The 20667-nt window shown below is 43.7% G+C and overlaps 1 protein-coding gene across 1 annotated transcript in view; it reads left to right on the forward strand.

Moving 5' to 3' along the window:
* The first annotated feature begins 8212 nt into the window (after positions 1-8212).
* Positions 8213-20667, forward strand: part of il17re (interleukin 17 receptor E) — a 35991-nt gene continuing 23536 nt past the window's right edge. The window contains exon 1 of the mRNA XM_004914115.4: positions 8213-8670. Coding sequence (XP_004914172.1) covers positions 8542-8670 — 129 coding nt within the window. The 5' untranslated portion in view covers positions 8213-8541. The remainder of the gene's footprint in view (positions 8671-20667) is intronic.

Raw genomic sequence — 20667 nt, forward strand, 5'->3', positions numbered from 1 at the left:
TACATGAGTGATATTTAGAGTTCCCTGTATAACTCAGCCTGCAGCCTTGTGCCTTTATATGGGCACAGAACCCCTCAGTGACTGCTAATATCCTTATCATTTACAGTAGGGGGTACATTATCCCTTATAATACATGAGTGATACTCAGAGTTCCCTGTATAACTCAGCCTGCAGCCTTGTGCCTTTATATGGTCACAGAACCCCTCAGTGACTGCTAATATCCTTATCATTTACAGTAGGGGGTACATTATCCCTTATAATACATGAGTGATATTTAGAGTTCCCTGTATAACTCAGCCTGCAGCCTTGTGCCTTTATATGGGCACAGAACCCCTCAGTGACTGCTAATATCCTTATCATTTACAGTAGGGGGTACATTATCCCTGATAATACATGAGTGATACTCAAATTGCATTACATTTTTGCATTTGTGTTATTGGAACATTAGATTATTCCCTTTCATCTACTTATTACTTAGAACAGTCTCATTACTGAGAACATTCTCATGTTCTCACCTATCATGTGATAGGTAAGGAAGGTGCAAGTGCTAGAATGTAAATGGAGAGAATTGAAAGGAGGAGAGGAAAGGAAAAGGAGGGAAGATGAAAGTGCAGAATGAGAGAAGAGAAAAAGAACCGGGGGGGGGGGGGGGAGTAGTGGCTCCACATTTCCTTATGTTGGGGGAAAACACTGGCTTTGACAAATGGAGCCATGCTGTATATTTCCTGTATGGAACCATACTCACGCGTCAGATTGGTGGATGATGTTATACTGAATGCACACAGGGGCGGCACAGTGGGCACTAGGGGAAATGGTTAATAATGCCACTGCCCCCCCCCCCCCCCCCCCCCCGTCAGCTCTACAGTGGAACAGACGTACATGGGATTTGATGTAGAAATATTCACTGACTTGAGCAGAAAGAATGTAGAAAAACTCGGCTTGGAGGAGGCTCGGAGTTATTTGAATATCCACTGCAATGGCAATAATTTGCATGCCGAAAATATCTCTTACTACCGGGAGGGGCAATGGCCATGCGGGGGGGTATCCTAAATATCTGAAAAGCCTTTATTCCATCATGGCTACATCCTGAGTAGTGCAAGTGATGTTTCAGGCCGGAACCAGCCATTTTATAAGCCAGATGGGGCCTGAAACATCGCCTTTACTAACCAGGATGTAGCCATGATGGAATAAAGCCTTTATCCGCTATATATATATGGTAGGTATTGTGGCACGTTTGCTCCAGTTGTATAAAATGTCAGTGAAGTCTTGTGCTGTTGAGTTTTTTTCTGCTAGAATATCAGCTATATATTTAGGGCCCCATCACGCTGGGCAGATACCTGTTCTGTTGTGTGTACTGAAGGAAGACATTAGTGAGGGCCCCACTGGGTCCCCTACATTCATGGACCCAAAAGCACTCAAGCAACTGCTTCTGCTGTGGTTACTCTCTTGTGCGACTCCCGGCAGCTCAGGGAATGGGCAATCTCCAGTTAACCCTTATGTGTCCCAGCAGCAGCGCCTGCCGTGGGCTGAGCAATTCACATTCATCCCAATGGGTAGGCACTGCCAGGGGGCACAGGATTTTTGATTGCCCCACTTCTCCCAGCAGCAGTCTGAAGCTACAATGGGCCTATGTTTAGGTTGTCTCTCTAGTGCAGTCTGCCTCCTCCGCTGACACAATGCAGTGAGCAGGGGAGTTAATCCAAAAGCACACCCTGTGTTCTTTACAAGTACAGTGGGTTCTTGGCAAGTACAGTGGGTCCTAGGTTAGTACAGTGGGTCCTAGGTTAGTACAGTGGGTCCTAGGTTAGTACAGTGGGTTCTAGGTTAGTACAGTGGGTCCTTGGTTAGTACAGTGGGTTCTTGGCAAGTACAGTGGGTCCTAGGTTAGTACAGTGGGTCCTTGGTTAGTACAGTAGGTTCTTGGTTAGTACAGTAGGTTCTTGGTTAGTACAGTGGGTTCTTGGCTATACAGTGGGTTCTTGGTTAGTACAGTGGGGTCTTGGCTAGTACAGTGGGGTCTTGGCTAGTACAGTGGGGTCTTGGCTAGTACAGTGGGGTCTTGGCTAGTATACTGAAAGGTTTGCATATATATATATATATATAGAGAGAGACATAAGGTGCACACTATAAACAGTTGTTTTACCTGGGTGCCTGAGCTGACAAACAATACAGAAAAATGACACTGACAGGATTTGCCGAATCAACGCCAAAGGTTTATTTCAGTCCCAGTGCAACATTGTACTGTTTGACTCCTGACGAAGGTCCCTGGGGGGGGTCGAAACGTTGAGCAAAATAAACCTTTGGAAGATTGATTCAGCAAATCCTGCGAGTATTGTTCTTCTCTATTGTTTATGTTGTTTCTCAGCTCAGGCACCCAGGTAAAACAATTGTTTATGGTGAGCACCTTATGTCTCTCTCTATGTACTGTATATATATATATATGACGAAAATAGAATCAACTCTGTTCCTATAACAGTTCTTTTAAATCACTATACTTCCTTAACAGTGAGTGTACATTCCCAGGGACCGTGGGTTCCAGTTACAAACATATTACGTGCGAATACAGATGGAAGTCACTCACATTTATGCTGGTGCACAAACTGCCTCGGCAGTGGTTTATTAGGAGCAATCAGTAAGGATAATGCAGACGATTTGGGGACCTCACGGCCACTTTTTCAATGTAGCATTCCCCTTCACTAACAGCGAGTGAGCTAAATTTAAAACCCGAAGTGCGCATCCCACACCGCACAAAATCTTGCGTTATCAGTGGCGTCAAAGTCAATGGGCATCAACATCACAATGGTAGGGATCGAGCTGGAACTTAGACACCAAGGCAACACATAAACATTCTATCTTATGGTTACATTCTATACAATTGTTACTGTGCTCACACAAAACAGAAAGCACATATGAAACTAGCGATCAGATTATCACACCAGTCTGCAGATCAATATAACTCTATTCTTTTATTCAGACCTGAGGGAGTAACTGTATCTAAAAGATATGTCCAACGTGCCTCCAGTTGTAACAAAATACAGTCTTCTAGGTCTATTTACCTGTTCCAATAACTGAAATCTTAATTGTGCGGCATTGTGTCCCATCTCAGTGTCTAGCTACAGGGGTATTTCGTTTGTTGCCCTATTCGATGTTTCACTGCTTGAACTGTTTTGTCCATGTATCCAAGACCACATGGGCATTTTAAAAAATAAAAAAACAAATTTAAGCAAACAAGTATGATATCCTCTGATCCTAAGTGGGACGCCAGGCCGGGGGGGGGGGGGGGGCATACATTGCTTACCCTGATAATGCTATGACATTGGGCACACTTTAAACATGGAAACATGCCAGCCACTGCAGGGAGAAATATTTGTTTTGCTGCCAGTTCCTTGGCATGTACCAATTTATCACATAAGTTATTCTGTCTCTTATATAAAAACAGCCTTTCTTGGAAAATAATGTCCCAATTTGAGGGTCAGCCTGCAGGATATGCCCATTTTTCAGAATGATATTCCTAATATCACTAGATTCAGAACTAGGGCCGGATTTGTGGCGAGGAGAAGGGGGCCGGCCTAGGGGTGCCCTATAGCAAAATCCGTCACTGTTCAGAACAGCACATAATGCCTTTCTTTTTAGTATCATCAGTTTGTTTACCCGCAAGTAGCGTCTCCCTGTCCAATGTTAGCACTGTTTCTTCCGCTTTATCCAATGATCTGGGATCATACCCTTGCGCTGAAAATGTATTTTCCATTTCAGCACCCCTGGCTATGCACACACTATCATCATTCCCAATACATCTGGCCCTTACCATTTGACTAGACGGTATTGATCTTTTCTGTGAGGGGGGATGAAAACTCTTTGCATTTATATATGCAAACCTTTCAGTGTGCTAGCCAAGAACCCACTGTGCTAGCCAAGAACCCACTGTGCTAGCCAAGAACCCACTGTGCTAGCCAAGAACCCACTGTGCTAGCCAAGAACCCACTGAACTAGGCAAGAACCCACTGTACTAGTCAAGAACCCCCTGAACTAACCAAGAACCCGCTGTACTAGCCAAGAACCCCGCTGTACTAGCCAAGAACCCCGCTGTACTAGCCAAGAACCCCCTGAACTAACCAAGAACCCCGCTGTATTAGCCAAGAACCCACTGAACTAGGCAAGAACCCGCTGTACTAGCCAAGAACCCACTGTACTAGCCAAGAACCCACTGTACTAGCCAAGAACCCCCTGAACTAACCAAGAACCCGCTGTACTAGCCAAGAACTCGCTGTACTAGCCAAGAACCCCGCTGTACTAGCCAAGAACTCGCTGTACTAGCCAAGAACCCCGCTGTACTAGCCAAGAACCCCGCTGTACTAGCCAAGAACCCCGCTGTACTAGCCAAGAACCCACTGAACTAGCCAAGAACCCACTGTACTAGTCCAGAACACAGGGTGTGCTTTTGCATTAACTACCCTGTTCCCTGGCTGGGGCACTTTGCATTGTTTATTTTATATATATATATGGTGAACAGAGAGGAGCACGCCCTGTACAAGTCCAAATGCCCTGGGTGCAGGTTAAATTTGTTAATATATAGAAAGGGTACGGCACACACAGGAGCTTGATTCAATAGAAAAAAAAGTGGAAAAAATACCAACGTTTTGAGCACAACCCGTCCCCGAGGAAGAGCACCGGAAAGTTGGAATTTTTCAATAAATTTTTTTCTTTTGCATCAAGCCCCTGTGTGTGCGGTACCATTTCTATATATATATATATATATTTTATTTTTATTTTATTTTTTTTTTAAATAATCCTTTTTGGATAAATATGTTAAATACTTATTTAACTGTAGTTGTTATGAATTCATAACGGTAGAAGCCATTCATTATATACAGACACACCTGCGCTACTAACACTGGTTTCAGGAGGAGTATAAAGAACTAGATTCTGCTGTTCTGGGTTATTATTCATGCTGAGACATCCCATTACTTTATATATAATGAAAAAAGCAAGTAAGCTGTGAGTAAGAGAATGGGGTGCTGGCACCCAGCCAGGGAGGCGTTAGCCCCGCCCCTATTCAGAGAATGTGTATCATGTGCACTTATCAGACTCACTTACCTTTTAAATATTTGCTTTCTGAATGCTTGTTTCTTTGACAGGTAACCTTTTCAGAAATCAAAGTAGAACTTTATGCTGAATATTGAAACATTAATGGGCTGTTATACAACCATTGTTTAAGCTTTGTGTTTTTTAATGGAGGAGACTAAATATTAGTCTAAATATTTGCTGTATTTTATACTTTACTTTGTTTATACTATATTTTGTACTTACTGTACCAGCCCAGAGGTTCAGCATCCCTATAACAGTAATGATCCTTTTCTTTAAATGTGTCCCTAGCAGTTCCCCATCTTGGATCTTCTTAGGGCATCTATTGAGTGTCAGTGGCACTACACATGCTCAGTGCGCTCTGGGCTGCTGAGAAGCTGCTGAGCATGCTGTTTGAGTGTTGGGGTGTATAGCTAAGCTAAGACAAAGCAGGATTAGGGGCTGTCGATCATATTACGATTGTGGCTCCGTGGTGCATTAACACTAAACAATCAGATCCTGGCCCATTACCTAGTTCACCACCACTGGCCATCCTAATACTCCTGGAATGAAACTGTTATAGGACATCATATTGCATGCTGAGCCAGACCATTTATTAGTTATTGTTTCTTATATGGGCACCTCAGCCTGAACCCAGGAAGGCCACATTACAGCTTTGGGCATGGAGAACATTACAGTCACAGAACAGTACAGAATACAGGGAGAACACTGGGAGTGAGGGGGGGGGGAGAATCTTTGAAAGGGGGCTTCTTCCAGCAGCCATGTGATGGCCCCTATGCAGAGTAGCCTCATATAAATAATAATAATAGGCTCATCCACCACAAACCAAGGGTGCGGCAAAAATACCAGCTAAACAGGCTACGTGCCCCCCCTGTGCCAAACCCAATCAACTTTTCCTATGTGTGACGTGTGACAGGTGACAGCTATGTAGGATGGAATGCCACTCAGGCTTGCTCACTAGAGCCCCCGGCCAAGCAAGCGGATTGGTGCTATTGGGCTTTCTATGTGCTTAGCCCAAGCTCACAATGTTTGTTTGGCCCATGGATGATTGTGCTGGATAACATTACAGTTCCCAGTCTATGGCTTTCCCAGATTAAAGGTTAATTAAAGGAACATTATCCTATGTAGAACTTGTATTTGTCTAAGTTGCTGGCTGAGTCCAATCTAAACCCATAATGTGATATGACTGGAAACAAATGCACTCGAAAACAAAAAGTGACACATTTTTGGGGTGGATTTTTTCAGGCAAATCGATTGTAGACGATTTGGCATTCAGACCCAATACAATAATATTGAGTTAATAAAATTGAATTAATAGAAATTGCACAGGGGAGCCCTTTATGCCAATGTCTGGAGGTTGTTCATCCTCTTAAATGATGTTTCAGTAATGTATAAATGTCACTGTATGATGTACCATCTTGCTTACCCTGGGGCCATAGCCCAAACATTATTCCTCCTCCTCCTCCAAACTTTAGTGCCAGCCTAAGGGGAGCCATACACTGAAAGATCTGCCAAGGAAGTTGATCTTTCCCCAATATGCCCACCTTGAGGTGAACGACAGGGCCGTTACTAGGGGTAGGCACGTGCTAGGGCATAATGGTGGGGTGGGGGTGCTAGGTGCTTACCTCTTTCACCTACCCCTAGTCCGAGCCCTTGTTCCCCCACTGCCTGCATGCTCATATTACCTCCCTGTTTATGTTGCCTAGGGCACCCAGCCGGCTTGGACCAGTGCTGGTGAAGGAAATTGGGTCATTCTGCTTGTTTGGCCCTTGGGCAAGGAGCTCATGCAGTCTGATTGACATTTGGGATATGGCCAATTTTCTGCTAGAAATCAGTTGTGTCGGCCTATTATAGGGCCCCGTACACAAGCCAATAGGCTGCCAACTCAACAGCTTTTATCATCCCATGTGTGGCCGCCATCACACACTCAGGCAGCGTTCCCATGGGATCAGCCAAATACTGACACAGGATTCAGAGAATTGCAGAGAATGCCTTGGTGCGGTCTAACTACCCTAGCATTGCAACTGAATTTCTCTAATTAATACATAATGTAATGTTGGACTAGATAGATCCTCTGCGCCCAGCCTTCCAGACCTCATGCATCAAACCCCCAGCAATAGAGCCGCACTCTCAGCTAATGTCTAATCGAAACATATATATAGGGGGAACCACGAGACAAAATGCAAAATTTCTGCAAAAAAAGTGCTTTTATTTAATGCCATACATGACATGTTTCGGGCCCCTTCGTGCCCTTTATCAAGTGTACATAACAAAGCAGTTAAATAATGTTGCTTAGAATTAGATGTTTCTTCTACAAATAAACAGATTTTGGGTGAAGATTCCCTTATGAAAATTTGAACATTCCCCTTGTACGGGCGTATAATGCGTCCCAAGCAGTTTATTATAGGTGAATCACTTCTCTCTTCTATAGCAATCCATTCTCTCCCCAGTAACACAATGTAGCAGCTCTACAGCCTCCCCATGCCAGCCCCTAAGGCTGTATTGGATACAATGTAGCTGCTCTATTTTCTCTCCTCACCTGACCCTGAGGTTGCATTTCACACAATGTAGCAAACTCTATACAATCTCCTTGCCAGCTCCTGAGGTTGCAGTTGATACAGTGCAGCAGCTCTATACCATATCCATGCCAGTCCATGAGGTTGTAGCTGATTTAATGAAGCAGCTCTATACCTTTTCCATGCCAGTCCATGAGGTTGTAGCTGATTTAATGAAGCAGCTCTATACCTTTTCCATGCCAGCCCATGAGGTTGCAGTTGACACAGTGCAGCAGCTCTATACCATATCCATGCCAGCCCATGAGGTTGCAGTTGACACAGTGCAGCAGCTCTATACCATATCCATGCCAGCCCATGAGGTTGCAGCTGATACAATGCAGCAGCTCTATCCCCTCTCCATGCCAGCCCATGAGGTTGTAGTTGACACAGTGCAGCAGCTCTATCCCCTCTCCATGCCAGCCCATGAGGTTGTAGTTGACACAGTGCAGCAGCTCTATCCCCTCTCCATGCCAGCCCATGAGGTGGGGCGTTGGCAAGCAGGTAATTGTGACAGGCAGGTAGGAGTCACAGCTGGGAGAGGCTGCCAGGAAGCTGACAGTAGAGCAAGTGGGAGGGGAGGAGGAGCTGGAACACAGCAAACAAGCCGAGAGGCACAGCAGCCGCACATGAGGGAGCGCAGGTTACCAGGGAGAAGGCTAAAGTTTTTGTTTAGGGAACCTGCCAACAGAAGGCTTTTCACTGGAGAACTTATAATTGTATAGGAATATATAGGACTTAGTCACTTAGTGGGGAGGCCACATCTCCCTAAAGCGCCATTATCCTATGCAGGTTACAAACAGACCTGTGCAGCGCATGGAACTGACAGCCAGCGAGTGTGGAACAGCCATGGATAAGTGGGGATAAGCAAGCGGAGCTACCATGAAGCAGCCTTAACTCTGAACCCATGGGGAGTACAGGACTTGCCACCCTTTGCCTGCCGTTCCTCCTTGCCCTGTCTCTACTACCTCTGCTCAGCCTCAGCTACAGCAGGAATGGAGAGAAAATCACCAGGCGCCAGATGAAGGCTAACTTTGTAAGAACTCTCTTTGTTTTCTGCATGGGTTGGCTGCGTAGTAATAATATGTTGGGGAAACTGGGGGTTGTAGTTCGGGGATTTGGTTGGGACAGAGGGAAGAAATTATTCTTGTATATAATGCCCTGGCACCGAGTGTATTGGCACAAAGGTCTGTAAGGGAAGTAGTACAGGTATGGGATCCCTTATCCAGAAGCCCATTATCCAGAAAGCTCCGAATTACGGAAAGTCTGTCTCCCATAGACTCCATTTTAATCAAATAATTCAGAATTTTAAAACTGATTTCCTTTTTATAAGTAATAATAATACAGTACCTTGTAATTGATCGCAACTTGGATATAAATAATCCTTTTTGGATGCTAAACAATCCTATTGGGTTTAATAAATGTTTTATTGATTTTTTAGTAGACTTAAGGTATAGAGATCCAAATTACGGAAAGACCCCTTATCCGGAATACCCTTGGTCCTGAGCATTCTGGATAATAGGTCCTATACCTGTACTAAAATTCAGAGCTCAATCATTTTTGTAATTTATCTATCAATCTATCTATCAATCTATCATCTATCTATCTATCTATATCTATCTATCTATCATCTATCTATCATCTACTTCTCTATCTATCTATCTATCTATCTATCATCTATCTATCTATCTATCTATCTATCTATCTATCTATCTATCATCTATCTACCTACCTCTGTATCTATCTATCATCTATCTACCTACCTCTCTATCTATCATCTATCTACCTACCTCTCTATCTATCATCTATCTACCTACCTCTCTATCTATCTATCTATCTATCTATCTATCTATCTATCTACCTCTCTATCTATCTACCTATCTATCTATCTATCTATCTATCTATCTACCTATCTATCAATTATCAATCTATCTATCTATCTATCTATCTATCTATCTACCTATCTACCTATCTATCATCTATCTATCTGTGTCTGTCTGTCTATCTATCTAGTGACATAACTATGGAGGTGCAGGCCCCCCCAGGCAAATTATCCCCCGTGAAATTGTGTGTGACGTGGGGGTCTCCCACAAATACCTGGCCAATAGCAGGCACGCGTGTAACATGTATGCACGGTGTTATCCTGTCGGCTGCTGCATAAAACATAGACTCGAATGCTGATTTCTCATTTTCCCCTAATTATTTGGGTCATGAAACCTCTGTGACTGCTGCTGGGGTGACTCATAGACCATTCTGAGCTTCCTGGCAACTAAAATATTAATAACTTGCTACTGATACAGCTTAAAGGGCAACTAGATTCCCAAAACAACGATGTCCTATTTTTATAGTGTGAGAAAATGGAATTCTAAGCTGCTTTCCAATACACATTCATTTGATATAAATATATAGATTTATAGTTATGTGTAAATGTCGTTGCTATTCAAAGCCGTTTCTGTCTCTCACTTTTTAATTCTCTGGTTCCGACTTTTGAAACAATGTAGCAGAAGCCACATAAGACACATGCAAGGCTTCTGCTACATTGTTAAATATAAGAAAGTGTTATATTGTTAGCTGGTATTAATTGGCCTAGGGTGCTTCTTGTTATAGTTCAGGTTGTAGAAGGGCTTTAGCTATGAGTCAGGCCGGCCCCTTGCGCCCCGGGAGTTGTTTGTTTGCCCCGGGTCAGCTTGTGCAATGTTTTGGAACCTGATGAACTTGCACCTTTCACTGCCTCTGAAAAGGTTTTGGCAACAGATTTACCCGTGTGACATAAGCCCTGGCACTGGCTATTGTGATGTGACCCCGCCAGTCAGCTTGCTGCTCCGTGCCATTTACTATGTACTAAATAGCAATTATTTGTTCTCCTTTTTGGGAAATGTTTATCTTGTACTCTTGTGTTCTACTTTTATCATTATAACAGAGCATTCTGTCACAGTGGCACAGATCTGATACCCATTGTAAGCAGCAGTCCTGCCCTGCTTTATGGCTGAGATTCTAGCTATCTGTATAACAGAGCATTCTGTCACAGTGGCACAGATCTGATACCCATTGTAAGCAGCAGTCCTGCCCTGCTTTATGGCTGAGATTCTAGCTATCTGTATAACAGAGCATTCTGTCACAGTGGCACAGATCTGATACCCATTGTAAGCAGCAGTCCTGCCCTGCTTTATGGCTGAGATTCTAGCTATCTGTATAACAGAGCATTCTGTCACAGTGGCACAGATCTGATACCCATTGTAAGCAGCAGTCCTGCCCTGCTTTATGGCTGAGATTCTAGCTATCTGTATAACAGAGCATTCTGTCACAGTGGCACAGATCTGATACCCATTGTAAGCAGCAGTCCTGCCCTGCTTTATGGCTGAGATTCTAGCTATCTGTATAACAGAGCATTCTGTCACAGTGGCACAGATCCTATCTGATCCCCTCCATTGTAAGCAGCAGTCCTGCCCTGCTTTATGGCTGAGATTCTAGCTATCTGTATAACAGAGCATTCTGTCACAGTGGCACAGATCCTATCTGATCCCCCCATTGTAAGCAGCAGTCCTGCCCTGCTTTATGGCTGAGATTCTAGCTATCTGTATAACAGAGCATTCTGTCACAGTGGCACAGATCCTATCTGATCCCCCATTGTAAGCAGCAGTCCTGCCCTGCTTTATGGCTGAGATTCTAGCTATCTGTATAACAGAGCATTCTGTCACAGTGGCACAGATCCTATCTGATCCCCCCATTGTAAGCAGCAGTCCTGCCCTGCTTTATGGCTGAGATTCTAGCTATCTGTATAACAGAGCATTCTGTCACAGTGGCACAGATCTGATACCCATTGTAAGCAGCAGTCCTGCCCTGCTTTATGGCTGAGATTCTAGCTATCTGTATAACAGAGCATTCTGTCACAGTGGCACAGATCTGATACCCATTGTAAGCAGCAGTCCTGCCCTGCTTTATGGCTGAGATTCTAGCTATCTGTATAACAGAGCATTCTGTCACAGTGGCACAGATCTGATACCCATTGTAAGCAGCAGTCCTGCCCTGCTTTATGGCTGAGATTCTAGCTATCTGTATAACAGAGCATTCTGTCACAGTGGCACAGATCTGATACCCATTGTAAGCAGCAGTCCTGCCCTGCTTTATGGCTGAGATTCTAGCTATCTGTATAACAGAGCATTCTGTCACAGTGGCACAGATCTGATACCCATTGTAAGCAGCAGTCCTGCCCTGCTTTATGGCTGAGATTCTAGCTATCTGTATAACAGAGCATTCTGTCACAGTGGCACAGATCCTATCTGATCCCCTCCATTGTAAGCAGCAGTCCTGCCCTGCTTTATGGCTGAGATTCTAGCTATCTGTATAACAGAGCATTCTGTCACAGTGGCACAGATCCTATCTGATCCCCCCATTGTAAGCAGCAGTCCTGCCCTGCTTTATGGCTGAGATTCTAGCTATCTGTATAACAGAGCATTCTGTCACAGTGGCACAGATCCTATCTGATCCCCCATTGTAAGCAGCAGTCCTGCCCTGCTTTATGGCTGAGATTCTAGCTATCTGTATAACAGAGCATTCTGTCACAGTGGCACAGATCCTATCTGATCCCCCCATTGTAAGCAGCAGTCCTGCCCTGCTTTATGGCTGAGATTCTAGCTATCTGTATAACAGAGCATTCTGTCACAGTGGCACAGATCCTATCTGATCCCCCCATTGTAAGCAGCAGTCCTGCCCTGCTTTATGGCTGAGATTCTAGCTATCTGTATAACAGAGCATTCTGTCACAGTGGCACAGACCCTATCTGACCCCCCCCCCCCCCCCCCATTGTAAGCAGCAGTCCTGCCCTGCTTTATGGCTGAGATTCTAGCTTTCTGTATAACAGAGCATTCTGTCACAGTGGCACAGATCTGATATCCACTCTAAGCAGCAGTCCTGCCCTGCTTTATGGCTGAGATTCTAGCTATCTGTATAACAGAGCATTCTGTCACAGTGGCACGGATCTGATATCCACTCTAAGCAGCAGTCCTGCCCTGCTTTATGGTTGAGATTCTAGCTATCTTTATAACGGAGCATCTATCACATCTTCAGCTTAAAGAAGAAAAATTTGCTCAAAGTCAAGTAACCCTTAGCAACCAACCTGAAGGGTGCTTTTAAACAGGAGACTAGTAAATGCTACCCGCTGATTGGTTGCTATAGGGTTCTAGATCTGGGGCAAACTTGTTGACTTTTACTTTGCCTTTAGCCCATAAACCACAGTTGTAAGGCCTACGAGTGCAGCACTTTGTGTAGGACAAGAGTAATATATGTAATACGCTCTGTTATCATACAGTATCTGCTTTCCCCCAGGGGGTGAAACTGCTGACCTTTCATGGTGACCTGAAATTCTTGTTATTCCACTGAGAGACGGAAAACTGATATTTTGATATAATAGTAAAGAATGTGAATATGTATATATCTGTGTGTGTGTATCTGTGTGTGTGTGTGTATCTGTGTGTGCATGTTGTGCGTGTGTCAAGAGTTTGTAAATAGACAGTGTTTGCCCAGCTCTATAGGGTTATGAGCCTGACAAGTGCTGGTTCTGGTTCCCTGGGCTCACCCTGCGTGTAAGTGAAGCTTCCCGTAACTATTCCCTGCACAGAGCGGAGCTAAGAAAGTATATCACTTACACTCCATGGGGCAGTTTCAGCTGTAGCCCCTCTGTTTCTGGGTTTTCTGCTATTTAAATGCCTTTTAGCCCCGAAATGGTCACTGGGGTATAAAGATAATGTGTAATGGAGGCAAACCTTGGCACGGTTACAGCGCTGGTATCACACCAAGCGAAGCAGCCAGGAGTAGTAACGTGAAGGGTTACAGATTAAACATGAAATCCTATCCCAGGTAAACAGTGTTCTCCAGCAAGTACAAACCATTCTATCCAATGGGCCAAACATTTGTGAGCCTGTTTGGCAGCCATGTTTTCTATACAGGTATACAAGAGACTGTGCCAAGGGTGGCAGCTTTGGGGACTGTACTCTGGTACCGATATAGAAAATATGGACCTGCTGAGCACACTTGCAAGTGTCCCCACTACCTGCCATAGGGGCTGACTTGCTCCCCCTGGTCCAGTGAGCCCACAGCCAGACCAGAGGAAGAAGAGCCATGCATTTGTAACCCTAACTGCACTTGCACCTCTAAACCTGGTTGATGTAGATAAGCCCTATTGTGTTCACTTTCTCTACCCCAAGGTACCAGAACTTGGCAGAGACGGTGCAGGAATGGCTGCCAGAATATTAGCACTTTGTCATTAATACATGGAAAGCGTGGGCCTTTCGGTAAACATGGTAGGGATTCCAGGAATAAGAAGGTACATCAATCTTCCTAATGCCAAGTTCCTTTCCCTAGCTAAGCAATGGGGATTGCAAACATTCCAGTTTCTTTGGATAAAATGGATGAGATTCCCAGCGCTTTGGTTGATTATTGTGACTAGTCCTACTTCCATTTGACTGCTCCGATGGGGAAAGAAGGGTATTGGGAGATGAAGGGGTTGTGTGGGGGGGGTATTATAGCAGGGATCCCCAACCTTTTACACCTGTGAGCCACAATCAAATGGAAAAAGTGTTGGGGAGCAACACAAGCATGTAAAAAGTTCCTGGGGGTGCAAATAAGAGCTATAATTGGCTATTTGGTAGCCCATATGTAGACTGGCAGCCTATAGAAGCCTCTGTTCGGCTTTATACTGGCTTTTTATGCAACCAAAACTTGCCTCCTAACCAGAAATTAAAAAATGGGCACCTACTTTGAGGCTTTGGGGAGCAACATGGTGAGCAACATGTTGCCCCCGAGCCACTGGTTGGGGAACACTGTATTATAGTATTGCCTAGGTGCATCCACCATGCCTCTCTTGAATTCCGCCCCTGGGAGCCATAACAGCCCATAGTCAATACTGTTGCCCCTAAATGAGCCCTCACAGCTTCCATTGGCTGAATCCGTTGCACATAGGGATAACAGCCTGCTGGGTTGGCAAAGGGCACTTTTCAAGTTGGCAGCTCTAAGAGACTTTATTACCATGAGAATGTAAATTATTCTTATTTGTAACTTCTGACTGGTTCTGAGTTCTACCAACCCTTGTATGTGGTTTCTGTTTGGCTCCTGATATAAATATTAACCTGGAACCATAGTGAAAAACCCTTTCCACATGTATCTGTGTTCATAAGGTGTTTGCTCAAAACAAGTCTTCCAGTTATGTCTCGTGAATTCCCGTGTTCATTTGCATGCAGTCTGTGTTTTATGGCTAAGTTAGCCATTTTATAAAGAACAAAGAAGTCAGCTGTTCTCAAGAAAAAGTTTATTCCTTTGTTCAACATGAATTAAATGAACAAGGGGTGTGCTCAACACCTTTCTGCCTATTGTTTTAAGTAGGAAATTTGTATATTTTTTGTTATTTATTGCACTAGTTACATCGTACTTCCTGATGTCTATGAATGTATAAACAAACCCCTCCCTGACTCTAAAACGATAGGCACAATCCCACTGTACTATACCTGCTATCCCACAGCCACAATCCCTTCCCAGAGGCTATTATCCCCCCACTGCTACTATAGGCACCATCTCTCCCTACTATACCTGCTATCCCACAGCCCCAGTCCCTTCCCAGAGGCTATTATCCCCCCACTGCTACTATAGGCACCATCTCTCCCTACTATACCTGCTATCCCACAGCTCCAGTCCCTTCCCAGAGGCTATTATCCCCCACTGCTACTATAGGCACCATCTCTCCCTACTATACCTGCTATCCCACAGCCCCAATCCCTTCCCAGAGGCTATTATCCCTCCACTGCTACTATAGGCACCATCTCTCCCTACTATACCTGCTATCCCACAGCCCCAGTCCCTTCCCAGAGGCTATTATCCCCCCACTGCTACTATAGGCACCATCTCTCCCTACTATACCTGCTATCCCACAGCCACAGTCCCTTCCCAGAGGCTATTATCCCCCCCACTGCTACTATAGGCACCATCTCTCCCTACTATACCTGCTATCCCACAGCCCCAGTCCCTTCCCAGAGGCTATTATCCCCCCCACTGCTACTAAAGGCACCATCTCTCCCTACTATACCTGCTATCCCATAGCCCCAGTCCCTTCCCAGAGGCTATTATCCCCCCCACTGCTACTATAGGCACCATCTCTCCCTACTATACCTGCTATCCCACAGCCACAGTCCCTTCCCAGAGGCTATTATCCCCCCACTGCTACTATAGGCACCATCTCTCCCTACTATACCTGCTATCCCACAGCCCCAGTCCCTTCCCAGAGGCTATTATCCCCCCACTGCTACTATAGGTACCATCTCTCCCTACTGTATCTGCTATCCCCCAGTCCCTTCCCAGAGGCTATTATCCCCCACTGCTACTATAGGCACCATCTCTCCCTACTATACCTGCTATCCCACAGCCCCAGTCCCTTCCCAGAGGCTATTATCCCCCCACTGCTACTATAGGCACCATCTCTCCCTACTATACCTGCTATCCCACAGCCCCAGTCCCTTCCCAGAGGCTATTATCCCCACTGCTACTATAGGCACCATCTCTCCCTACTATACTTGCTATCCCACAGCCCCAGTCCCTTCCCAGAGGCTATTATCCCCCACTGCTACTATAGGCACCATCTCTCCCTACTATACCTGCTATTCCACAGCCACAGTCCCTTCCCAGAGGCTATTATCCCCCCACTGCTACTATAGGCACCATCTCTCCCTACTATACCTGCTATCCCACAGCCCCAGTCCCTTCCCAGAGGCTATTATCCCCCCACTGCTACTATAGGCACCATCTCTCCCTACTATACCTGCTATCCCACAGCCCCAGTCCCTTCCCAGAGGCTATTATCCCCCCACTGCTACTATAGGCACCATCTCTCCCTACTATACCTGCTATCCCACAGCCCCAGTCCCTTCCCAGAGGCTATTATCCCCCCACTGCTACTATAGGCACCATCTCTCCCTACTATACCTGCTATCCCACAGCCCCAGTCCCTTCCCAGAGGCTATTATCCCCCCACTGCTACTATAGGCACCATCTCTCCCTACTATACCTGCTATCCCACAGCCCCAGTCCCTTCCCAGAGGCTATTATCCCCCCACTGCTACTATAGGCACCATCTCTCCCTACTAATGTGGTGCATTAAAAACCTTACCTTAATCAGATGTTTGGGGGCAACTTGCCCCAGCAATGGATCTAGGTATTATTACCACAGTGAACTGACTTGGATAAGATAAGAGAGAGAGATGCCTTTTCTAGGTTATTGAGTTAAATCACTGGGTAATTGGCACCACATGCAGGTTCTCAGTCATGTAATTATACTATTCATCATGACACATTTCATCCCACACCCTATGCTGCATGTTGGCAGTTTTGTATTGGGCTTGCCACTAAGGCCTTGCCCTGGAATCCTCTAAAGCAGAAAGGAGTGATATAATCACCAGCACCCGGATTCCTTTCCTTTCCAAGCTCATTTCTTCCTAGTCCTGCAGCTTGTTGTTCCCCTAGGTGTCCTTAAATTCCATTTTCTTTTTCACTTTGCAAGACCTGTGACTGTGAGTGCAGTTTTATATGATGCTATATAGTTTTTTTTATTATGGCAACCAGGCAAACAGCTTATACAAATTGAGTACAAACTATGTGTTGGTATACAGGTATGGGACCTGTTATCCAGAATGCTCGAGACCTGGGGTTTTCCGGATAAAGGATCTTTCCATAATTTGGAATTCCATAACTTAAGTCTGCTAAAAATAATTTAAATATTGAATAAACCGAATAGGCTTGTTTTATCCCCAATAAGGATTAATTATATCATAGTTGGGATCAAGTACAGGTACTGTTTTATTATTACAGAGAAAAGGGAATCATTTAACCATGAAATAAACCCAATAGGGCTGTTCTGCCCCAATAAGGGGTAATTATATCTTAGTTGGGATCAAGTATAGGTACTGTTTTATTATTACAGAGAAAATGGAATCATTTAACCATGAAATAAACCCAATAGGGCTGTTCTGCCCCCAATAAGGGGTAATTATATCTTAGTTGGGATCAAGTACAGGTACTGTTTTATTATTACAGAGAAAAGGGAATCATTTAACCATGAAATAAACCCAATAGGGCTGTTCTGCCCCAATAAGGGGTAATTATATCTTAGTTGGGATCAAGTACAGGTACTGTTTTATTATTACAGAGAAAAGGGAATCATTTAACCATTAAATAAACCTAATAGGGCTGTTCTGCCCCCAATAAGGGGTAATTATATCTTAGTTGGGATCAAGTACAGGTACTGTTTTATTATTACAGAGAAAAGGGAATCATTTAACCATTAAATAAACCCAATAGGGCTGTTCTGCCCCCAATAAGGGGTAATTATATCTTAGTTGGGATCAAGTACAGGTACTGTTTTATTATTACAGAGAAAAGGGAATCATTTAACCATTAAATAAACCCAATAGGACTGTTCTGCCCCCAATAAGGCGTAATTATATCTTAGTTGGGATCAAGTACAGGTACTGTTTTATTATTACAGAGAAAAGGGAATCATTTAACCATTAAATAAACCCAATAGGACTGTTCTGCCCCCAATAAGGGGTAATTATATCTTAGTTGGGATCAAGTACAGGTACTGTTTTATTATTACAGAGAAAAGGGAATCATTTAACCATTAAATAAACCCAATAGGGCTGTTCTGCCCCCAATAAGGGGTAATTATATCTTAGTTGGGATCAAGTACAGGTACTGTTTTATTATTACAGAGAAAAGGGAATCATTTAACCATTAAATAAACCCAATAGGACTGTTCTGCCCCCAATAAGGGGTAATTATATCTTAGTTGGGATCAAGTACAGGTACTGTTTTATTATTACAGAGAAAAGGGAATCATTTAACCATTAAATAAACCCAATAGGACTGTTCTGCCCCCAATAAGGGGTAATTATATCTTAGTTGGGATCAAGTACAGGTACTGTTTTATTATTACAGAGAAAAGGGAATCATTTAACCATTAAATAAACCCAATAGGGCTGTTCTGCCCCCAATAAGGGGTAATTATATCTTAGTTGGGATCAAGTACAGGTACTGTTTTATTATTACAGAGAAAAGGGAATCATTTAACCATTAAATAAACCCAATAGGACTGTTCTGCCCCCAATAAGGGGTAATTATACCTTAGTTGGGATCAAGTACAGGTACTGTTTTATTATTCAAAATAGAAAGAAAAGGAAAGCTTGCACCTTCCACACCAGTTATACAAATCAGGTAGGAGTCATCAATGTTTGCCTCCTAATGTTAGATTAATTAGAGTTAGGACGAAGGGAAAATGTGCAAATGAAGTATAGACAAATATAAATAAAAGACGGAAGAGGAAACACCACACAGGTGGTCCTGATCAAGACTTCAAATTACTGCACCATTAACCCAATTATTATCAGGTAGATCAAGTAGTCCATTAAACTGAAATGATAAAACTTAACCTTTATTGCTAATCATTAAAAAAGGAAAAAAAAAAAAAAAACAAAACAAAATAGAAAGATGTGTGTCATTACTCAAATCCCCATTAAAATTCGCAAAGGTGATTATCAGATATAAAATCTGCTATGAGATATGGTAGGGCCGCTGTTATCTAGCCTTTAAAAGGTGATATAATGAATATCAAGGCTCTCAGCACTTAAGTGTTCCTGTGGAGACAGTCAGAGAAAAAAGCTCCTTTGAGTTTGCAACATATGTTGCCAATTCAAACTCGTAGAGTGAAAGGTGTAAAAATGATACAATAAGTACCAAAGGCTCTCAGCACTTAAGCGTTCCTGTAAAGACAGCCAGAAATAAACCCCTTTAAGTTTGCAACAAATGTTGCCAGTTCAAGCTCGTAGAAAGAAAGGTATAGCGTTTCTGCCCCTTATCTCATTTCAACACAGAGAAAAACGGAGCCTGTTAGCACATGTATTTGGAGGTGCAAAAATGCTCAAATTTTAAGCTATAAATTAGCAAATTCATCAGCCCACCACCTCCCCAACATCAGTAGCCACCCGGCCTCTTGTTAGTCTAAATAACACCTCTGCAGTTAAAATCGCACATCAATCGTGCGCCCTCACCCTCCCTCCCTCTCAGAAAAACCGTCCCACATCAACACCCGTTCCTCCCCCCAAAGCCCAACGCGCGTTTCGCTCCCAGATTGTGGAGCTTTCTCAAGGACATAGCAGATTTTATATCTGATAATCACCTTTGTGAATTTTAATGGGGATTTGAGTAATGACACACATCTTTCTATTTTGGTTTTTTTTTTTTTTTTTCCTTTTTTAATGATTAGCAATAAAGGTTAAGTTTTATCATTTCAGTTTAATGGACTACTTGATCTACCTGATAATAATTGGGTTAATGGTGCAGTAATTTGAAGTCTTGATCAGGACCACCTGTGTGGTGTTTCCTCTTCCGTCTTTTATTTATAACTGTTTTATTATTACAGAGAAAAAAAATCCCTTTTAAAAATGAGAATTATTTGCTTATAATGGAGTCTATGGGAGAAGGCCTTTCCATAATTCGGAACATTCGGATAATGGGTTTCCAGATAAGGGATCCCATACCTGTATATATATATTATATATATCCCTTCAGTATTACTAGCTGTTAATGAAGGTTCCCAAAGGGGAACAGTATCCAAGTAAACAACTCTATGTGGAATTCAGACACCTGTTATAATAAATACATATACAAAACAAAATACAAAAAACAATAATTGCTTAGACATTGCTACGTGTGCCTGATGAAGCTCTATCAGCGACTGCTTAGAGCAGTGATCCCCAACCAGTGGCTCAGGGGCAACATGTTGCTCCCCAACCCCTTGGGTGTTGCTCTCAGTGCCCCCAAACCAGGGAGTTATTTTTGAATTCCTGACTTGGGGGCAAGTTTTGGTTGAATAAAAACAAGATTTCCTACCAAATAAAGCCCCTGTAAGCTGATAGGGTACATAGAGGCTGCCTAATAGCCAATCACAGCCCTTATTTGGCTCCTCCATGAACTTTTATGGTGCTTGTGTTGCTCC

Source organism: Xenopus tropicalis, chromosome 4 (genome assembly GCF_000004195.4).
Source record: "Xenopus tropicalis strain Nigerian chromosome 4, UCB_Xtro_10.0, whole genome shotgun sequence".
Classification (NCBI taxonomy): domain Eukaryota; kingdom Metazoa; phylum Chordata; class Amphibia; order Anura; family Pipidae; genus Xenopus; species Xenopus tropicalis.